Source organism: Leuresthes tenuis, unplaced genomic scaffold, assembly GCF_036924035.1.
Source record: "Leuresthes tenuis unplaced genomic scaffold, fLeuTen1.0.hap1 SCAF_6, whole genome shotgun sequence".
NCBI classification, from domain to species: domain Eukaryota; kingdom Metazoa; phylum Chordata; class Actinopteri; order Atheriniformes; family Atherinopsidae; genus Leuresthes; species Leuresthes tenuis.
In genome coordinates, this window is record NW_027325360.1 from 21,373,183 (window position 1) to 21,395,558 (window position 22,376).

The following is a 22,376-nucleotide window of genomic DNA, read 5'->3' on the forward strand; positions in this document are numbered from 1 at the left end:
GAGAAGATTCTTCAGCTACGAAGCTAAAAAAAAAAAGATTAGATTAAAATCAATAAATGTATTTATTTCATGGCAAATACTGAATTTTTGTTCAAATTTTTTTTGTTTGTTTATTTTAAATGTCCTAATTACACATCAATGGAGAAAAAGCAAAAACACTGCAAACACATACAGCACTGACTAACTGTTCTACATTACAGTTGACACCATATTTACAAAATTCACTAATTAAAAAGGGAAAAAAAAAAAAAAAAAAAACTAGTTGTGCATCTTCAAAGTATCAAATGAACAAAAGGTACAGGGTGGAAATATCTCATTCTTCTGCTCTTTAACAGTAGAGTGGTTAAAAGGCAACAAGGTCATTGTCCTCCCTCCATCTCACATGATCAGTCAGTCAAAACTACACAATACTTAGCAATGCTCAGTGGGGGAGCCCTGCTCACATCCAGACATGCATTAAAGAAAATATAGTCACAAAGTAAAGCTGTGTATCTCTCAGCAGGTATTAGATCTGTATACATTTGCTGCTCACTACTGCAGAGTCCGAGTACATACAAAGGCTTCCGATTATTAAATCTCAACATAGTCTTTTGACAAGAATACACATAAAAAGCTCATGAATGAGGCAGACAACAGATATAACATTCAATTCTATTCCGTCTGAGAAAACAAACAAACAAAAGAAAGAAAGACATGTAGATTTCTACTTGTGCTGCACTTTATGGCCAAGCTTCAGAGACCAGCAGTGTGAAAAGATAAATACAAATATGCAGTAAAAAGATCCAGTAAGTCCATGTAGGAATCCACAAAAAGGTGCTTGAAGTCTTTTGTTGTACAGCTGCACGATGATCAGAGGTCTTCCAGTAAAAGAGTCAGTTGTTACAGATGCTGAGTAGGAGGGAAAAGGCCTACATGGTCATCACTTGCCTGTTTAATGGCATTCTTCTGGTAGAAAAGCAATAAACAGCCTGATAAATGTAACTACACATCATCTCTTAATGACTATGAAAATATCAGTATGAATATGGCTTATTATTTGATTTTGCTATTCTATTCACTAACGCAGGCTAACCCACTGGCTCTGATTTATTACACCATGTTCATTTTTGGCTTAATATTGATGTTTGATTCTCAGATGCCCGTTTCATTTTCAGCTCTGGTCCAACGTCTCATTTCAGCGAAAAAGCCATTTATTTTCATAATTTCCTTCAGGTCCGTGTGTATCTAATCCATTACGCTGTGTTGTCACAGAAAGACAATTTTTTTTCTGTTTTCATTAACTGCATAATAAATAGTGATATTGGTAGAGTTGCTGTAAAAGCTCCTTTGGAAAACTTTGGCTGATAAGGCAAGATGTTGTATCTCCAAAAAGAAAGTGCATCGACTTAACAACCCCAAGGCATACAAACACATACACGCAAAAACAGTCACCCCGTTCATTACAAAACACCCTCTTTCCACTTGTAATTGGTAAACATCTTCATTACTGTTAATAAATTAAAGGTTCAGCAGTTCACATTCATCAGCTGGCTGTGTGTTTGTGTATCTGTGTGCAAGAGTGTTCTGAGTAGGTAAGTTGTTCACATTGGTTATTGTAGCTGTGTGGCTTTTTTGAGAAGCTCCAGGTCTTTGCGTTTTTGAGCTGCAGGCGGCAAACAGCCATAAATCTCTAGACCCAAGGGCAAGTAGCGCTCCTGTAGCCCAAGGACGTCATCCTCCTGTCCGACTCGTAGTGAAACCCAGGAAGGGGGTGAAGAACCACCCAGGAACCCCCACAGTGCCAGACTGTCTGTGATGAGAGGCAGGAACAAGAGCATGTAAGAAAAAGAATCTTAAAAAGGTAGTAGCTGGACAGAAATAGAAAGGAAAAAAAAACAACTATGTTGCTTACCTTTACCGTGCAGATCAGCCGATTTGGCCATACCAAAGGAAACCAGATGTGGTGCTAGGTCAACCAGGCCTACGGGCTGACCTCGTGTTGCCATCAGCACCATCGATCTGGAGACAAACGGGTCAGTACACTGAGCAAGATGCTGCCGAATTCAAAGTCTCTCCACCCGAGACAGAAATGTAAAAGTATGGGGTGTGAACATAATGATGTCATTTTCTGTGGCTCACCGCTTTGGTATTCCAGTTTTTAGATACTGTTCCATCTTGGCATCCATCTTTGCAAAGGAGGTTTTCTTGGTGACTTTTCCAGAACAGGCATCCACAGAGACCAGGAAAAAGCCAGGCTGAGAGAAGGACACGGTCACCTCATTTACCTGGCATGCGAAATAAAACGATACATTTGTCAAACAAACTCTGGTCAAAGATAAAAATTTGCCATCATTTGGTATCATAAGGTAAAGAGTAGTTTTTAGTAGCTCAGGAGCCTCACAGTGATAAAGGACATGTTATCTCCCCTCTGTTGCTCTTTGGGGCTGAGAGACTTCACTTGTGTCTGGAGGTAGGAGGTCCATGGCTCACTGGAAAACACAAACTAACACAAACAAAATAAATAATAATAATAATGAATGTGTTTTAAGTGGCTAAATGGAGGTCATCTTTAATACAAACCTGTTGAGCACCACAGTCTTTGCAAGGTTGTGCGTTTAGAGGCGGCATAGGCACCACTGCAGAGGGAGTCTTGGAATACTTGGGGTAGGCCTTAGTCGTACAGTTACAGGTCTGTTTGGATGATGTCGTGGCCATGACTTTCACTCTTTCACAGCCTTTAGCTGAACAGTAGCTGTGACCGTCACGACCATGCCGGGCCCGTAGGTAGAGCCACAATACGCTGTGTGATGGTGCAGAAGAAACAGTCAGAGCACAATAAACTTCAGAAACGAATGAATGATTGCTTAGCTACAGGAGTTTTCCTCCATAGGTCGATATAAGTCTGTATTAACAGCCCACCTAAATCACACTTACCCCTTTGACCCACCCATGATTAATACTTCTTGTTGTACGTTTACAAGTTCATGTGTTTTCTTACCCAGCAGATTGGTCAAAGAAGTATTTCCTTTCCAACGGTTTCTTCTCTAGCTGTGCAAGAGACGACACGGTGCCATAGTCTACGATGTCATCAAAGGTGTTTTTTTGCCTATCGTAGATGTCGGCCATGATCTGAAACGTGGTGTCCGATGGGTAACAGAGTCCCACCAGTGCCCAGTCATCTCTGAGTGTGAGAAAGACAGTTTTTAAGCTCATTAGTTCTAATTTAATATTTATCTAAAATGACAGATATCCCACAACTAAGTACACCAGTGGCTGAACACATGGGAATACACTTGTGGCTCATTATCTTTTACTCACTTATCAAAGTTGATGAGAGAGAGGACAACCTCTCTGGGAGCAGGTCCGTTCCAGTGCAAAGTGTAGCTCTTGCTCATCATCAGGATGGGCTGGTACTGCTGAGACACCGCCCCCTGGCTGTTAATCCCCCTCAGTACCAGTGGAGCATCAGGGTATTCGTCTCTGATGATGGACAAACTGAGGCTCGGGGCTCCCTGGGTCTGGATGTACACCTGAAAGACAGGAGGATGTGGAGTGCAAGGGTCAGGGAAAGACAGAAGAAAAAAAAAAAGAAAAGAAATAGAGAACAATGGTGTTGCTTAGACCCTGATGTGCTGTACCTGAGAGTAGCGGCCACTGCAGGTCATTCCATTCCACAGAGGTAATTTCACACAAGTGGGATGCTGGATCAGAAAATTGTCTGGTCTGCCGATGTATGTGTCTCTATAACCTGTTACTGACCCGTCCACATCGTGAAAGATGGAGTTCTTATCACCATCCAAGTCATTGTCTTCAAACCACTGTCCTGGACGACCAAAGAATGCTCGGAGAACCACCTGAGGATAGAATTTGTGAAGGGAGTTATGAATGGCATCATTTAATTACTGTTCAACCATTAGGTTTAATGCAGCCTAGTTTGTAAATTCACTCTTTAACTAAGCTGCTATTTCACCAGTAACTGCATGTCATCAGAGTAATTTCAATGATGTTTCATATCATCAGTCATCCAGCAAGATAAAATGTCCACAGTGATATTTAATCAAAAAAATATTTAACAACCCAAAAAAGAAAAAAACTCAAACAGAAATTCTTACACTTACTTCACTTCAGTGCAGACATTATGAACCTATAATATTTTGCCGTGCCTACTTCAATTCACTCATTTCATGCAAGATATTACACCTTAATGACTTCATTTTATTGAGGATCCTACATTAAAAATGCTTAGCCTTCACACTTCTCTTTCAATTTCTTAAAAAAAAAAAAATGTGATAGTATCTACCAATCCAATATTCACTCCAACCAATATTTCAGAGGGTTTGACTGGCTTCAAATTTTACTGAGACTGCAAATATCTATTACATATAATATTTTGTTTATTATAAAATTCTGGTTGAACAGATCAGGCTGAATGATCTGGAGCTAAATACATCCGTATCATACCACAAGAGGGCATCAGTGACCTATAATTGCTTCACAACAGGACAGACAATTATAAGGAGTCCCTGGGTGCCTAGAATAACTCCTGACTCTAATGCAGCCAAGACTCTGATCTGATCTAATAAAAATGTTGAGATGCTTGCAGGGGAGAGAACAAATCTGAGCCCACTGCCAAAGAAGAAACAGTTAACCCAAATGAGCCATGTGAACAGTATCCTGACTGGAGTCAACTCAGAGAAGGTTTTCCTGTTTTCCTAAATATATCAGTCCAAAAAGTGCTCGCAATTAACAACATTAGATGAAAGAAAAGATTAATTAACAAGGAGGAACTCAATTTTTTTAAAACAGCTGACAGTTAAAAGTTAACTGTTGAAAATTAATCTCTTAATATGAGACTGAAAAAGCCACTAGTTATTGTATATCACAGTTATTGTATATCACAGTTATTGTATATCATAGTTATTGTATACTACTAATACATGACATAAAGAGCAGAGTTGAATGAAAACTTAGAACCATGTACTATGAACAGTAGATCATATTCTACTGAGAGACCCACAGTTTGAGTCTGAACATTTCTACAACCGTACACACACACATTCGCAGCACATTCAGCTCTTTAACATACTCCCATCCAGATGTTTACTCACAGTAGGGTGGAAGGTAAGCTGGGACAGGTTGTTTCGTGGGGTCAGCTGCCACGTGTTCTTCAAGTTGAATCCCACTGCGCTGGTGTAACGCTCCGGTGTGGGGATGAATCCACGAAACGTACTCCGTGTGAGCCGCACTGGCCCGTCGTAGATCTGGAAACCTCTGATTGGGAATGTCCTGAGGTGGAAATGCAGCGGCAAGACAAGGGACAGGGATTTAGGGAGTTGATTCAATTAAAAGTGAAAATGTTTTGCAATGCAAAATAGCGAATAACCCAAATAACTTTAATTGCACGGGCTAAAAAGTTCAGGTCGAATCAAAATGATGAATGTTCTTTGATAAGAATTATATCAGCAATCTGGTATACACATTTTTGTTGTATTCTGGTTTCCATGAAATATTATACTTGCCTTCAAATGAGAATCTTAGGAGGTATAAATTGACTTTGTTTTTTCAGAACGGATTCAAGGTAACACAAAGGGAATTAAAATAGAGCATAGAATTAATCATCCATATATTTTAGTGAAAAAAAAAAAAAAAAATCTCCTCTCTGGCAAGAAAACTGATGGCAACAGATCTAGCTGTAAACAGTGATGCCAGACGAAGTGACTGAGCCAGATGTCACAGTGTGGTCAGGAAGCGTATAAAATAGTTGTACACTGTGGTCATAAATGGACACCGTGTCTTTTTTCTTAAACTAAAAACAGATATTTGCCAGCGTCTTGTTCGTGTTGCTCTCCTCTTCTGCAACAATAATTGTAAAAGTCAACAGCAGAAGACAAAAAGAAACACAAGGAGAGTCGACAAGAGAGCCTCAGAGGACATAAAAACAAACTTTAATTAGGTTTCATAAGTCACTGTTACAGCGTGCAGAGCCTTAGAAACTTCCTTGTGATGCAAGTAGACTTAAAGGCATCGTCAGGGAGAACTAGTTTTATCTGGTAAAGGGTATGACACTGATGACATTTTTATATTTATTCCTATTCAAAACTCAAAATGATAGAAACAAAAGAGAATAGAACTGAGAGCCGTAAATGATCTTTGAGTATAAAACAACATTTTTAAATAAGCATTTCCCTTCCAATGAAACACTGACACCACAACCTGCTTAAAATGTGTGAAAAGGAAGTCAAACAGAACTTCTGTTCACATTTCCAGTTAAATTTAGATTTTTTTTTACTACTTTCTTCCTCTCATTTCATGACAAATCCTTACCTGTTTCTAGGGAGAGTCCTCATCTTCCCATCAATCCCTCCTATTCCCCAGTATTTATTCTGCCCTCCATTGGTCCCTCTGTTCTGGCTTTCACCCACAAACAATGACTGCCTCACCTCCTGGCTCGAACCCTCATCTTTAGGGTAGCTGCCATCACTGAAGAGCAAGATTATAAGAGCATACAGTTGGACACACACAATTCCTTCAAACGTGCATGATAATTCATGCTTTTTGCACCTGACAGCTGGAGAAAAAACTAATTCAAAAGAAAAAAAAGAAATAATTTACAGCAGATTTAAAGTCTGTCCGTTTTAGGCTCAATAACTCTTAACAAAAAGAAAATGCAAAAATGGTTTTAGGGAAGGCAGCAGAAATGAGTCTGAATACACACCTAGCAAACGAAAGTCCCACTCCATTATCTGCAAAGCTGAAAAAAAGAAAGACAATAATAATATTCATATGCAAATCTTACAAAAAGACAAGTCAGTTAATGCTCTGACCTGAAATGCTTTCAATTTAAGACATACTAAGTGCATTTTGTTTTTGTTCCTTTAATAAGGATATAAATAAAGATAAGAATTATTCTGTGATTCTTCTATTCTAGATCTATGTGGCTTACAGTAAATAACTAATTCAATTGTGAAATGAATACATCTAAAATATAAAGTTGAGGCAAAAAGTAATTATTCACCAACGGCAGATACTGGAATCACAACAACTTGTGAGGGGACTGCGTCAGATTTCCAGCAAATATCCCCGCCCTGTGATGACACTGTTCTTTTATTCCTCCATCAGCAACCTCTCTCCTTCAGTACACTTGAAGGCAATGAGCTGTCGGCTCAGCTGACTGGAACTAAATCCCTGTGTATAATTCATCTCACCCAGAGTTCTGGATGACGATGTCTCCACCTCGTATCCATGCTCCCAAGTCATTGTTCTTGAAGGAGATCAGATTGTCGATGACTGCTGCCACCCGAGGATGACCAGGGTCGGCATTCTGGTGGGGTCTGAATCTTTAGAAAACAAACAATCATGACAGCAGGCGTACCTTTACCATTACTCCATTAACTACACTTACTTCCTCTTAAGTTTTCTACCTTACTACAGTGTCAAACATATTTCCTCCTAATTTCCCTGCACATGTGGTCCTAATGAAGGTCAGAACCCAAAATCACAAATAATACAGGCACACACTCCTATTATGGGATTTTCTTCGTGTTCATTGCCTCACACATTGCAGACAAAATGGTGAGTTTACAGGAAAGCACATTAAAAGTAAAAACCTTTTGCTTTTAAAAGTGGTTTCATTGCCCTGGTCAACCACCAATAATATCACTGAATTAAATTCAGACCTGCAGTAATAGGAGCTTGATAAAAGTGCACAGTAAAAGTAATTCTCTGAGAATTGCTACCATCCAATATCGTCATAATCTAATTCACATACTTGGATGCATTTAAATGTTTAAACTTCTCTCCTTCATACTTCTGCAGACACGCACACACTCTCACAGAGTGCATGATTGTGTGAGCAGCCAGCAGTCTCAGTGGACACAAGATTTTTTCCATCCAGTTGAGGGCTGTATTTGGGTAGGGAGCTGCAGAGTGGAAACTATCTGTGAAGCCTTGTTTTCTCTGTAAACAAAAACTTGACAGGCTTTCCTCTAAAATGCAGCAGCACACTATAAAGTCACCCAACTATCTATTCCTGTCAATGGCCGTGTCCCAGTAGATATTAAACAAGGATCTATCAGTAACCATTTATTAACTATGGCATTAAACAAATAAATTAGTGGACCACAAATTCCTTAACATTTACAGTGTAATTAAGCACCATGATGCATGTGATAACCAACCAGAGACCAAGTAACAGCGCACAGTTACAAGATATACATTTACAGAGGGAATGACCCTTGCTTCTAAATAGCTAAGATATTCATAACAGCAATGCTAATAATGCTGAAATCGTTTTGCCGTCTACATTCACACTGAAAAACACGACTGCTCATACAAACATACCTGGCACTGTTATCTAGACAGAGGTATTCACGAGGATCAGCAGCACTGGCGTTGGTGGTTTTCACTCCTTTATCTATGAACAGCCCTGCCTGGGAAGATAAACACATGATTACAATAAAAACACTGAGTTTTCTCCAAGACTAAAGTGAGACATGGAGGATTTCTCTTGGCTTGATAAGAGTTATAGAAACACGTTTTACAGGGTGCAAACTGAACTGGATCATTTCTAATGTGCATGTAATATATAGCAGAAAAAAAAAAATTTAGGGAACAAATGTGACATATCTGTATGTGCCTTACACATTAGAAACGCATGCCACGAGTTTGCTATAAGTGAGGTTTAGTCTTTAACCTCAGGGCTCCTTCCTCTATAAGAGGCTGCTGTGGTCAGACGGGACAAAGAGCTTACAGTTCACCTGCCCGATTTCTGTCATTACACAACAGAGCACCATTGTGGAGCATGTCTGTGAGTGTGTCTGTGTGTGCGTATATGTGTCCATGCCTATTTTTGGCAAGAAGCAAGCGAGTAAGCAGAGAATCAAGCTTAATGATCATTTCATGTGCAAGTTACAAACGCTGTGCTTCTCTTGTCTCCATAAAACACAGAAGCAGAAAGGGACAAAATATACAAATCTAGCACACCATTGTATACTATGATGTACGTAATGTGTGCAAGAAGAGCAATACAAGTGACACCTTAAAGTTAGAGTGTACGCGATTGTTGTAAAAAATTCCAAGAGGCGTGAGCTCTGCTTTGGTTTCTGGTACCAGCCCATGAGAATCTCCGGTGGAGGAACTGTGGAACACAAACCATATCCCAGCATCCTGGAACGGGAAGGAAGAGCAAAGAAATGGGTGAAGAAGACAATAACATTTATACTGCTGCTGCTCAACAGCAGGTATTTCCTTATCTTCGATAAAATATAATAGCGCTACAGAGAGCAGGGCAGGATGTCATGCTAGTCTCATGTTGGTCAGGTCCAGCAGCCAAAGCAAACCAGATGCAAGAGTTCAAGCTTGCAGTTCATCGGATATGAACAGACAACCTCTGAATCATATGAAATCCCCCCTACTAATAAATAATGCACTGCATATCCATTGTCTTTGAACTTCCACGTTGTGCCAAAATTAAAAATTGAGAGATCCTCTTTCTCGGCTTTCGTATATTAAAAGGTCTTACTATGTTATTGCAGCTCTCTGTCGGAAACTAAAACCTGGCAAGCCCAATTTTAATCGATGGATCCCTTTGTTATGAGCAGGAAAACATTCTTTTCAGTTTTGATCATGTAAAGTTCAGGAACACCAAATCCAGCAGACTGCCTTCGCATATACACCAGTTAATATTTAATAAGGGGCTCTTCTTCTAAGTGATAGTTTTTCTCTTGCTGTTTTTGCATCTCCTTCAGTCAGTCATCAGTCATTCAGAAGCCATTTTGCTAAAGATATCTGATATTGCTACCTGAGAACCAGCGGCTGCATTGCTGATGAGGTTGTTGTTAGGGTTGGCGATCCAAAATGTTGAGACTGCCCTGGAAAACACCACCGCACACACACAGACACACACACACACACACACACAGACAAAGGCATGGTTACATACACATGAACAAAAAATAATAATAAAAGAGCAGTATCTTGGCATATCAGATGCTGTGACTCATGAGCAGAAAGACTGATCAAAGAATCTTGTGATATTTCTCAAGAATCACCTTCACCAACATCAATTCTGGACAGGCTCTGCCAAGACCCACAATTCTCTCACACACACAAACACACACACACACATTCCTGGAGACAGACTTTGCTGCTTCCGCACAGAGACATTTTTCTTGTTCTTGGACATCAAAACGTCCCATGGAGAGCAGGGAAAGGCTTGTTATTTCTTAGATAAAACTGTCCTGCCAATATCTCCTTCACACAGTATTACCTTGTGCAGTATCTCTCACACATTCATGTGAACCATCTGTTTTCTCTCAACGTGTGTCTGCACCTTCTCACTGGGTCTTTCACATCGATTCCAGAGACATTCATTTAAATGTGGAAAAGAAATAATCTCTTTTTAACAAGGCCGGAGGCTCTTGATAAAAACCTGTAGGTTACAAAATAGTCTGCATATCTTTGTTGCTATAAATGACAACTTACTACACAGTAAAAACCACAGTCAACACACACAGAGACAAAGTTAATTTTACTTCCACACTTCACATAAAACTTCTCACTGATGGAGAAGTAATGCTTCACAAGTTAATCACAAGTCATAGGAAGCTCCTTGATAATGTAGCAGAAGCTAGCATTGTCCTCTGCTCCCATCTCCGACAGTGAACATATTCACAAGTTACAAACTCTTACTTGCACTCTGTGCTCGGTGAAGGAGTGTAGCCATTGTAGACTTTGTCCTTGATGGTGGTACACAGAGTCTCATTGCGATCAGTTGGCAACAGAGTTCCCGGGCGAGTCAGCAAGCCAAGGTTGTGGTACAAAGTGTTCCGTTGTTCAATCCCATCCTCGAGGAAAAAACAGTGGCCCAAGGTGTCATAACCAATAGTGTTCTTCACCTGGGTCACGCAGAGAACATGACAACAACAACAAAAAGGATTATTTAGCACAGAGAGCACAAAAGGGCCACGGCTGAGTTCTCAGCAGGAGATGGAATTAAATACAAGTCTAAATCTTGTTTACAGCACTTCCCTTTCCAAGAAAAAGATGGTTTAATCCAAATATGTAAAACATCTTGCTAAATAAGAAAGCTACGGCAACATTTGTCCCTTTGGCGTCGGTCAACACACTCGGAATGTAGCGAGTTTTCCTGTGGAAAGCATTACAGCTCAGTACACTAAACGGGTCCATCTCTCTAAACACTTAAAATGACTGAATTTCTATTTGAAGCCAGTTTAAGCAACACACAAGATGAAAGAATGAAGAGAACTATTTAAGAAGGTACATAACAAGCCAAAATATGCAGATTATGTCCAAAACATTTAATTCATTTAATCCACAAAGTTCAACGAAAGTTAGTTTGAATTTTTCCCTGAGAGAGCCCTTTGATGTAGAGAGCTAATTGGATCTCATATCTCAGAGGAGGGTCTGAGGAGCCAGATTAAGGAAAAGCAAGAAAAGACAAATAAGGTAACAAGTCATTACCGTACTAAAGAGATTCAGCCTGTAACGGATTAATATTCTGACAGTCTGTATCAAATGGCACCCTTTAGTGTGAGTACATCTATGTCTGATTATTTCTACTTATAGGTACTCACACACACACTGTTTACTAACCAGCAGGCCATTAGTGGCATGAATGGTGAGACAGCGGGAGAAGGAGTGGTGTATGGAGAGTCCGTCCACATAGGTGGGGTCCCTGTAGCCTCCCTTCTGGTCGACATCCCCGCACATGTGAAAGTGGAGGGGATAGCGGCCTTTTTCTCCTTGTTGACCCATGTTCTTTAACTCCACGTGGGATAGATGCACTGATGAGAAGTTATTCAAGATCTGTGTTGGAGGGGGATAAGCACAGAAAGCTTGGAGTGGAGGACAAGCCACCAAAAACAGGATTTAAAAATTCCTGCACCCAGCACAAAGTTTTCATACAGAGCCATTTTGCACGGAATAATCCACAGGGCCTGGCTCCTGTTAAGGAACTGAAACTCTCCCAAATACACACAACACTTAATGTCTTTTTAACCTACACAAACACACATGAACATGAATTGTTTGTGCTGCATGGGTAACCTCCCAAAGTGAACTGAAAACATGAATAACCCCTCTCATTTAGGGCCACATATAAATGCAGAATTCATGCCCACTTTAATTCCTCAATATGGAGACTGTCAAGCAGATTTCTGCAGAAACAGTGACCTTTACCAAGAAGGCAATGTTGTGGAGAGACATCGGTAAATATAGGGAAAAAAAGTACAGTCCAAACAAGTGACTGCTATGAAAATTACACACATGCGCGCGCGTGCATACCTTAATGTGGCCTCCAAAAGTGCTGTGGCTGTAGAACTGGCACATGTTTCCATGGCAGGAGTTTTCCATTTCCCCATAGATGAGAATGTTTCTGGAGAGCAGAGCCACTTCAGCACGCATGTCCACTCCATCAATGATCTCCCCAACATGGTTATATTGAGGCTTCCCTAAGCAGCACAGACAGAATGATTCTTGGTCAAAAGCTACAGCAATGTGTCTTTTTGAGAGAATATTCGTTGGACCATTGACCAAAACGGGATAAAGGTGCTTGTAACACCTTTTGAGTGAAATCAAATTTGAGTGCAAGCATAAACTCACACACCATTATACACAAGAGCTTACGGGCATTACATAATACTAACGTTTTATGTTTTGGGCAAAAACATGCCCCCAGCTGTCAGTGACAGAAAGTACGCTTACAGCACTTCCTCTAAAAATGTACAAATGACAAGACCAAAAAACCAACAACTCAAAATAACAGTCACGTAAATACAATAGGAACCAATTGTATAAAAAGACAAAATAACCAGCTTCTCATGCAGGAAGTACCACTGCCCAAAGGGTGCAACTGCCAGTGATTATGCGTAGCAGATGTAAAGTTGCTCGGCCTTTCGTCATGTTAGCAGAAAAAAAAAAAAAGGAGCATATATAACACACCCTTCTCTCTATGAAGGGAGTTGCCATTTGTTGACAAGAGAGGAATGCAATCACGAAAAATGTCTGGTACAGAGAATCCCTGTCTGTGGGAGAGCAAGATAAGAGGATGTCAGGCACTCTATCCAAATCCCTAAAATTCCTCCATTTATTATAAGATGAGGTTCCTATTAAACCATAAGCTGATAGTCTGTGCCCAGACTCATCCAATAATCGTGCATCACCACAACAGCTGAAAAGGAAATTAGATTCTACTAGACCTGAGGATTAATAGCACAACATCTGCTTATCGCATTTACTGACAATATGAAGTGGAAGACATATTGTTCTTTATTTTTGTTGTCCTGTTTTGTCCAATGACACATTTCTTTTGGTATTACACGTGTGGGTAGTTCACTAACATGAAAAGGAGCTACCCTCAGAAGGCTAATCTACTTTTAGTTGGCAGTGGAAGAAACCGAACATGCAGCAACGGCTCTGCCCTCTCTCTCACCTTGTATCCTGACTTGTCTGCTGGTGCACTGAGGGCAGGGCAGCAGGGTAAACTCTTCAGCCTGATGCATGGAGTAGTCAGTGCTGGCAACTACAATGTCATCTCCTGGCTGCCAGGTCTGCCGCACCTCATCCTGCAGGTTGAGCACCACCTGGTCCTCAGCATCCACTTGGAAGCCCATAATAGGGTAGCCTGTTTGTTGGCACAGTAGTTCACATTTGGTTTAGGGTCATTCCAACTCACCCTCCCCGTACATGTAACACATTTCTTTTTATGGGAAAAAAAAAAAAAAGATCTGATGATTTTTGGCACTCAAAGCTAAATATAATTATATTTGTCATATTTTTAAAGCTTTGTCGATTGCTCTAGCTTCACTGGAAAGGGTGGAAATGTATACATAAAAAACTCTTTATGGCAGGCCGAGACACATCAAGTGAAAAGTAGTGGAGATGATAAAATTCAGCCGGAATTCCTCGTATTCAAACAGTCAGCAATACCGGTTTAATTCCAAAATATCCTTCTTTACCAGATGGATTTATGGATGTTGAACACAAATCTCAAATTTCAAGGAAAGCTTAGAGGAGAAAATAAATAACTAAGCAAAGCAAAGAGAAATGTGCCTAAAGCAACGGAGTTCAAACAATAATTGAAGCATTTTGCGGTAGAGTCTCAGGATTGTGGGAGATGTTGTTAATGTTTGTATGCGTGTAAACAGCATGCAGTGTTAGCTTTTAACTGGCTGACACCACGTTAGAGGTGTCCTTTTACAACTTCAGTTACATTCATAATAAAAAACCTCTGTGCTGTGGGCTTTCGGGTTTGTTTTGCTGCCACTGGACACTGACTGAATTTTAAATGAGTCGAGTTACCAACTCTAACTAGACTGGTATATGTTTGTATCTAAAATTTCATGCAAGTGCACTTAAGACCTCTGTCTTCAGGAGTAACACACTTTCCACATACGCTATACGAGTCAGTATAACAAGGGTCAGACATTTTAGGGAACATAGACGTTGGAGGTAAAGGTGATAATTATTTCACTGCTCAGCTGCTTTGTCGGTTGTGGCCTTAAAGATCTTAAAATAGATATGCTTAAAGAGAAAGTGTCCACAGAGCGTTTTTCTCTTGTAGAAAAGCTAACCAGGTTCTGGGAAGCGTTTCATATCTGCTCCCCATCAAAACAGCATTCTCACTCATTAGTGTTAACTTCGCAGCTCACAACATTGTTATACCCATGTTGATAAAAACAGCTTTCAAGCATCCCGACGGTCTGCTGTGATAAATGGGGTCGCTGTGTTCATTTTCCACCAAATATATCATTGGAAAACTATTTGGTATTTACAAACAATTGAGAAAATGTTTTGAAAAGTCAGATTCCAGATTCCTTCAGTTTCCATAACAACTGCAGCAAAGCACTTTTACTCATATCTTGGAGTCATAATAATTCAAGAGAAAATATATCACCTAACAAATATAGCTCACCGCTGCAGGATAACACCGGACATAAAAAGACCCATTACCAGATCCCAAACCAGAAACAGCTTCCTGGTTTTGAACTCGTTCGAAGAGGAGCCGTTTCTCACCATTCTTCCACTCGCTGTAGGCAGTGACTGAGAAGTCCACTCCGTCCACGGTAGTGAAGCTGCGTCTTGCCAAAGCTCTCCCTCCCGTGTTGAGATTTTCATGTTCCCTCACATCCTCCGAGCATGATGCGTTACCACCGCCAACCACGGCGACCAACGCCCATGCTTGTCTGCCGAGACAGAAGGAAGAGGAAGCTACAGGTGTTGCAACCATATCAAAGAGCAACAAATGATCAAGTTGTGGCCGGAACGTTGCAGCAAACTCATTGTCATTACTTGCTTTAAGTTTTAAGCCAATCAGGACCAGTTAATCAGTGATAGATGAGCAACACAAACCTGTTGAAACACTAAGATACAAGTGTCGCGGCAGATGTCAGATAACTAATCATTAATGTGACCAAAGCAAACGCCACAAAAGGAGCAAACATCTGAAATAATCAAATAAAGTAATATATGTCATGTATAAAGGAAGTTAAAGGTAAAAAATAAACTGAAGGATGTCAGGGGATAATTTAACTGAGGACAGAACATTTTAATGGGTTTTTACACAGTTCAAATAAGATGACATTGATAAAAAAAAATTAAAAAAATAAAATAAGGATAGGCTGAATTTATTACAGCAGAGGATTTAAAGGGTGTGGAAGACGAAAGGGACTGGGCGTACTTCTGTAGGCGTATGATCTAAATCAAGCCAGCGTACAGCAGCTTATGCAGACGTTTGGATGCTTCAAATGTTTTAAACTTCTAAATAATAACTTTTTGCTTTTGTAATGTCCGGCATCAGATGAACTAGTCCGAATAAGCTCAATGCTTTAAGCTGTTCATGAGACCTCCGTTCTCATTGAAGAGACACCATTTAAGCACTTTATCAACAAGGACTTACCCTGACACAATTTAACCATTTCAACACATCTGTGTTGGCAGTTCAATCTGGCAAGAAGTAAGTGATCTCACCAGAAGTTTCACGTTTCCACGTCCCAATCCAAGTGCAGTACACACTCTCTACACTGAAGTCTACACTGCACTAAAATTCTCCAGTTCAACAAAAGCGAGAACTAGAATTGAGCCACAGTAAAAAAAAAATTTAAAAAAAAAAAACACACACCATTCCCAAAGTGGCAAACACCAAGCTCGCATCTGTCTTTGTTCATCTTACTGGCATAATCAGAACCTAAACACGTTTGTTTTTCTGATCAGAGACATGCAACGGTACACCTAACAAGAACAGCATCCATCTGGGGCTCGACTCCTCTCTGTCATTATAGCCCACGTCTCATCACTGATTTGATCTTTCTTTTTACAACCTTATTGTTTTTGGGTGGAACAGCAAATGTGTGAAGGCCAGAAGTGAATCTACTACAGAGCAGCACAATGCATGTGTGAGTGTGCAACTGTTAGATTAAAGACAGAGAGGTCATCAGCCACAAGGCAGCCACCGTTTGTGACAGGAAGGGCGGCTGACGCCCCTGAAACCAACCTGAGGAACATGAGAGGCATTTGGGTAACATTTCGAATCAAACATACAGTTATCAGCTGAACGTTTCAACACACCCATCTGTTCAAACTGAACTGTACTTTACTGTATGTTTGAGGTCATAAGGTGTGCAAGCTGTTACAGCATTTACACAAAGGAGTTAAACATGAAATGCAACACAAAGCAGCGCCTCAGCTGGTTCCAAAGTCTGCTGCTGTAACGTTACATGCTGCTTCTGCAGAGCTAAATACTACATCACCGATCAACAAATTATCATTATAACCAAACCAACTGGTCCCTTCACCACCAACCTCTCAGCCGAAAATTCACTCAACCCGCCATATCGTTATTTCAATAATATACCAAACTGCAACCTGTCTTTAAGACAAGAAAACATGAAAAGGAGAAAGTGTGAAACTTTAATGACTGCCTCAGTCACAAATTCCCTCTGAACACAGTGCGCTATGGTGTGGCTCTTTTGAACTGCTCTGATGTAGATTTGAAGGGGATTTGTTTGAAAACCTCTGCCTTGGCATCCACCGCCAGAGGTGAAATGTGAAACTGGAGAGTCTGGAGAGTAACCTTGCTTCAAGCAAGCTGAGAACCCAACTATGTCCAGCTGGATATAGACACTTTCTGGAAATGCTAACCATGCACACGTGTGTTTGAGCAGCATTAACTAAAGATCTAATGCCCAACTAATATATATATATATAGTCTTTTAGGACTGTAGCCAACACAAATTTCTGTATCTGACCTTTTGAGAGAATAAACATGGAGCCAAGAAAATCTCCTGAATTGTCAGATTTTACACAAATCCTGGAAACTCTGACCGTGGCCCCATTATCCTGCACGCGTTTCCTTTTCTGCTGATGTGCGATATGGTAGACGCACGAAGGACACAGGAAGACAAATAACCAGGAAAGATTCAAGGGAACATACCAAATGAAACGATACATGAAAGACAGCATTTTTCCAGGGAGGATGGGGATGGAACCATATACCCGTATTGTCAGCCAAGTACTGAGGCTTCAAAGACGAGAGTCTTTACTTTAATGGTCAAAGAAAAACACATTGACCTTCTTTATCAGCCCCAGGAGACCAAGGGTAAACAAAACACTCCTAAAGACTTGTGTATTCAACATACCAGAGAGAAGCAACACAAGCTGGCACATTCTGCAGCACAGAGGACTAACAAAACATGCTCACATATTTTCAAACAGTTTAATAGCAAATACACCTGCCAGTCGGAAAAATAGAAAACAAAACACGCGTTCATTCTTGTGTATAATTAATGAAGCAGTAGTGATTACCTGTACTTGAGATCATAGGCAAATTTGCTGCCGAGCACCTCCTCGAAGGCTTTCTTGGTTTCAAATAGAAAACTTTTGACAGCAGAATCTCCCACAGCCAGCGTGACGATGCGGCCAGCCGGCAGGGAACGAAGGAGCTGAGTGAGCCGCCGGCTGTCATTATGCGAATCGTGTGTGTCGTAGCGTTCGGAGAACAGGACAGCAGCCGTGTCCTGATCCACCACACGCAGGTTGATGCCACGGCTGAAGTTTTTCTGGAAGGCATATCCCCCTGAGGCCAGCCCAGAAGCTGGGATGCTTCGGGTTAGCAGGGACCAGGAAACTCTCTCAGTGCCGTGTAGCTCTAGAGTTCCACCGCCCAGAACACCAATGAACTTGCGGCCCAGGCCTGGGACCTCAGGGACAGCCTTGTCGTCGGCACGGCCCATAAGGGCAATGGTGGCTCGAGAACGATAGCGACATTTAGGTGAACCGATATGAAGGGCCCCACCGTCTTCTATGAGGATGTGATGGGTTCTCAATGTTACGTTTTTGGAGCCATCGGCATTGTCGCCAAAAACTACCCGACCTGTGAGAAGTCGGGGCAAACAAGTTTAGGAAGTGAAGTTTAAATCATGAATTGAATTAGGATACACTGGTATGTGAATCAATCAACTTTTCAACTCAAAATGATTTGTGTGCTTACCTCCTGATTTGATGGTAAGTGAATGGAAGGTGGCAGAAGATTCCAGTCTAAACAAATGGCCCTTCTTCACAACAACTCCCTTCTCTGGTTGGTGACCTGGATTCCAGCTACTGAGGGACGGGTTGTGGTCTGGACAATTCTCTGTGAACGTGACCAATGGGTAACAAATCAGAGCACCTCCAACTAGCTTTTCAACAGGATAATCCCAAATAAAATTAAAATAAATAAATAAATCAGAGGCAAAGCAAATGCTAAAGACAGCACAAGTGCAGAAAAACATCAAATAAATAAACAATCTGCGGGTTACATGGAGAATTATGAAAAAAAATCAAAACATTTGAAGCAGCCAGCTGTCATACTAACCATCTAACACATTTCCACTTTTGAGGCTGAAGACAAGAATAAGTGTAAGCAGGAAAGCACCCAGCGACACTCCACAGCAGATAATGGTGTTCTTTCTTTGCTGGCGGCTCTGAGCAAGCGCCCAGCGCTGATTGTCCTCTGACAAGCTGGGTGCCGTTTGCTGCTGCCGTGGTGGGCCGCCGGGTTTTAATGGTGGAGGCGGTGGAGCTTTGGCTGGTGGAGGTGAGCGGACGGGAGCCACCCGCCCAGGAACATAACCTGGACACCTCTGATGGTTGCCGTGAGACGGAGCCACAAAGACGGGGAAGCGGCTGGGACCATCACTTGTCGGCATGGTACACGTGTCTGCTTACCTAAGAGAACATTTTTTTTTTTTAAATGGAAAGAACCCCATGAGATAAATGTTTCTCTCCTGGTATCACATTTAAATTTCAGGTCAAAGTCAAAGTTTGAAGCTGTATATTTTTGTCCAGTCAGCTCAGCTTCAAGTGCAATGATGTCATAAGACAGATGTCGACAAAATAGAAAAATAATGTGTTTCGATATTAATAAAGGTGTGAATAAGGAAGAGATGAACCAGAAGAGGTCAACGCAGAGGAAGAAGACATAAGTAGAGCACATAAAAAGAGATTAAGAACAGTAGGAGGTAAAGGGGCTTATTTGGGGGAAAACAGGCAATTACCAACTGACTACTTCCAGGTAAATATCCAGGGATTTTCTCTCCTTTTTCAAGACTATTAATCAATTACTCCGAGCAGTAAGATGATCATCAACCAGTCTGACTTGAGCTGGATGACACTGGCTGCTCGTGTCAGCAGTAATGAAGAAGGTTGTGAATAATGGATCACAACATTCCTCAGACCCAAAAAAAAACACAGCCAAAACAGATGGCACCAATTACAGTAGGGTAGGAGGAGAGCACTTTAGCTCCAGTCTGTACACCACTTATTTCGCATAAACGAAGAAAGTAGCACAAAGCAACTAAATCCATAAACGCAGAGTCATATATCACTGCAGAGGAAATATGAGGACTCTTCCTAGTAACTTCCATATGTATGCATGTATCCTAAATGAACCTCACCTTAAGGGGGGAAACCATAAAATTTTAGTGCAATGACTTGCTTTAAGTGTTGGAGACAGAACTATTTGTTCCCAGAGGTGAGGTGAGATGTGTTAGTGTAAACAGAAATTGTGCCTCAGTGTGAGAAATGTGCAAACGGAAGGGTCAGACGGGCATTCGAGTGCATGAAAATGGATAGCATATAGGGAACGACAGCGCATTAAAAAGGCCCCGATTGCACTTTTATTAAAGACAAAACACAACATACCGGACCGCTTGCTACTTTTCATTTTAATCTCATTTTTGTGGGTAAGTTATGGGGAATACCTGCAATCCAGCACGGAAATCCAAGCCCACACAAACTCATTACCAAGCAAACCCACAAACACACATGGACAATGAGCATTGTGCCTTGACAAGCCAATTAGTCATCATTTATCCATGAGCAACAACAAACCTCTTCAACCCCCAAACAAAGCGACGCAATCACGTACTCACTCCAAGACAAGAGCTCTCTCACTTATGTAAGCCACAAAATAAACTAGGCCCTGGGCTGCTGGTTTACAAACGTCAATAAGAATATCTCATTGCAATGTCCCAGAGATACTTCTGGAACATTGAGAATTCTTCACTTGGAACTTCAACTTACTGTCATGAGAAAAAGACTGCTGAAAGCACTTTGTTTTGGATGTCTACTTCCTCTCTCATGCTGAATAAGGCTTCCTCAGCAGGAGCCATGTGATGGGGATGGATGGTCAGCAGCCGTCATCAACCTTTCTAACTCTTCCACATACTGTGTTTTTTAGTCACATTCCTCACCATAAAAGGGGCCAAAGTGCACCTGCTACCTTAAGCAAGAATGCCCTGCCCAGCCCTGAGGAATAATGACACATTTGATCTCTTCACAATTACACGAATCACACATGTTTACTGTATTTTGCAAAGAGAAGCCAGAGACTCTCCCACTCAGCCTAATATTTAGCTGATTTCAGAGCCACTGAATATTAAACAGATGTGAAGGGAAACACTGGAGTCGGACCATCACACATTCCTTGGCTGTAAAATCACCCTTTACTTTGGACGTGGATGCTGGCGGTGTTACAGACAGTAAGCTCTGCGTTTCCTACGGTAACTAACTCAAAAAGCGCGAGCAGAACAATCTCGGGGCTGTCACAGCTCCTACCTGACTGCCACACTCACAGCAAGGGGAGCGAGTCGGTCCACGCTGAGCAATAAACTGGGTTAAATAGATGGATTTGATTTGTGGTGATTTCTGGGTTTGTTTTGGCCAGTGTGACTCTACAGCTCGTTCCTGTGCGATCATAAAAAAGCACTTCTATATTTACTGAGGGTGGGGGTTTGCTACTGACATATCACAAAAGAGGAAACTTAAGTAAACGTGGTCTTAAGGATACAGTTACAAATAACTAACTTGCGGATGGGACAAGTAGCAACACGCTGTATTTAACTATGTAACATTAGCTAAGGCAGTTATCACTACTTCACAAGCCTCGAGAGAAGCCTATTCTTGAGAAAAACAACCTTTAATTCAGCGGCTCACCCGGTGAAACCTCTTCCACCCCCAACGGTTGACGGACGGACACAGACACAATGTAAACGGCCGGGCAGACGGTGAGGTCTACCGTTGGTGAGGCTGTCCTGCTCCTCTCCCGCTCTGTCCATTCGCTCACTGGCGAGCAGATAAAAAAAAAACCCCGCTGGCCTTAGACTGGTGACAGCTACAAAGAAGTTCTCACCCTGGCAAGTTTACACTTAACACGTCTTTTTTATATACCCTCGTTTTCACATGTTTTTTCCCCTGCTGATAGGCTGTCTTCCGTCCCTCGGACAGCCTCCAGTCCCACCAAGAGAAAGGAGGCGCGGCTTGGAGGAGAAAGGAAGTGATGATGCGTTCAGAGGTACCGGAGATAGTAATATTTATGCCAGCTCCACTTTTACCGTCCTAATCAAGAGTCAAGTTGCTCAACTGTAAAATGCAAAGTCCTTACGAATGCAGCTGTGATGATATTGCAAAACAATAGTCATTTATTGAGTAATAGTCATTCACTGACAAGGATCACGTATCTGCAGAACGAGTGCTACTTAACTTGGGATATTTCAGGTACATTTGACTGGTTATAATTTCATGTCATACCTTTTCATTTTGTCATGTGTTTGTATTTTAGAGTTTTATCAGCGAGGGACACTGCGCTTTGATACAAATAACTGTAAATATGCCAATGTTAGCTAAAATGTTATTTTTAATACTTAGTCCCTGGACAGGTGTCACCCAAAAAAACGGAACATAAAATGATAAACGTCAAATCATTCTGGTACACATGAATGATAAAATATGAAAACTGGGTTAATAACAAAGAACCAAAACGACTACACAAACTAGAAAAAGATGATGGGGGAAGCGAAGGGTGTATGCGGAAAACACAAGAATGTCAGAACTATGTCAGTATA

The 22,376-nt window shown here is 41.2% G+C and overlaps 1 protein-coding gene across 3 annotated transcripts; it reads right to left on the bottom strand.

The window, feature by feature from the left end:
- Window positions 1-77: 77 nt before the first annotated feature.
- Window positions 78-21,760, bottom strand: cemip2 (cell migration inducing hyaluronidase 2). 3 transcript variants are annotated; one of them, XM_072388172.1, is made up of 24 exons: window positions 21,551-21,760; window positions 18,848-19,200; window positions 18,485-18,625; window positions 17,800-18,367; window positions 15,013-15,182; window positions 13,430-13,621; window positions 12,283-12,449; window positions 11,593-11,805; window positions 10,669-10,874; window positions 9,779-9,848; window positions 9,016-9,144; window positions 8,320-8,408; window positions 7,185-7,316; window positions 6,695-6,730; window positions 6,304-6,459; window positions 5,088-5,265; window positions 3,618-3,833; window positions 3,298-3,509; window positions 2,978-3,160; window positions 2,560-2,779; window positions 2,381-2,482; window positions 2,119-2,264; window positions 1,892-1,998; window positions 78-1,789 (listed from the first exon to the last, which is right to left on the bottom strand). In XM_072388172.1, exons 2-24 carry the CDS (start codon window positions 19,179-19,181, stop codon window positions 1,590-1,592), a joined length of 4,167 nt encoding a protein of 1,388 aa, XP_072244273.1. In that variant the 5' UTR covers window positions 19,182-19,200; window positions 21,551-21,760; the 3' UTR covers window positions 78-1,589. The 3 variants fall into 3 exon arrangements, with proteins under 3 accessions (XP_072244273.1, XP_072244272.1, XP_072244271.1); XM_072388171.1 differs by having other exon boundaries at window positions 21,469-21,760; XM_072388170.1 differs by having other exon boundaries at window positions 21,450-21,760.
- Between the last annotated feature and the right edge of the window lie 616 nt (window positions 21,761-22,376).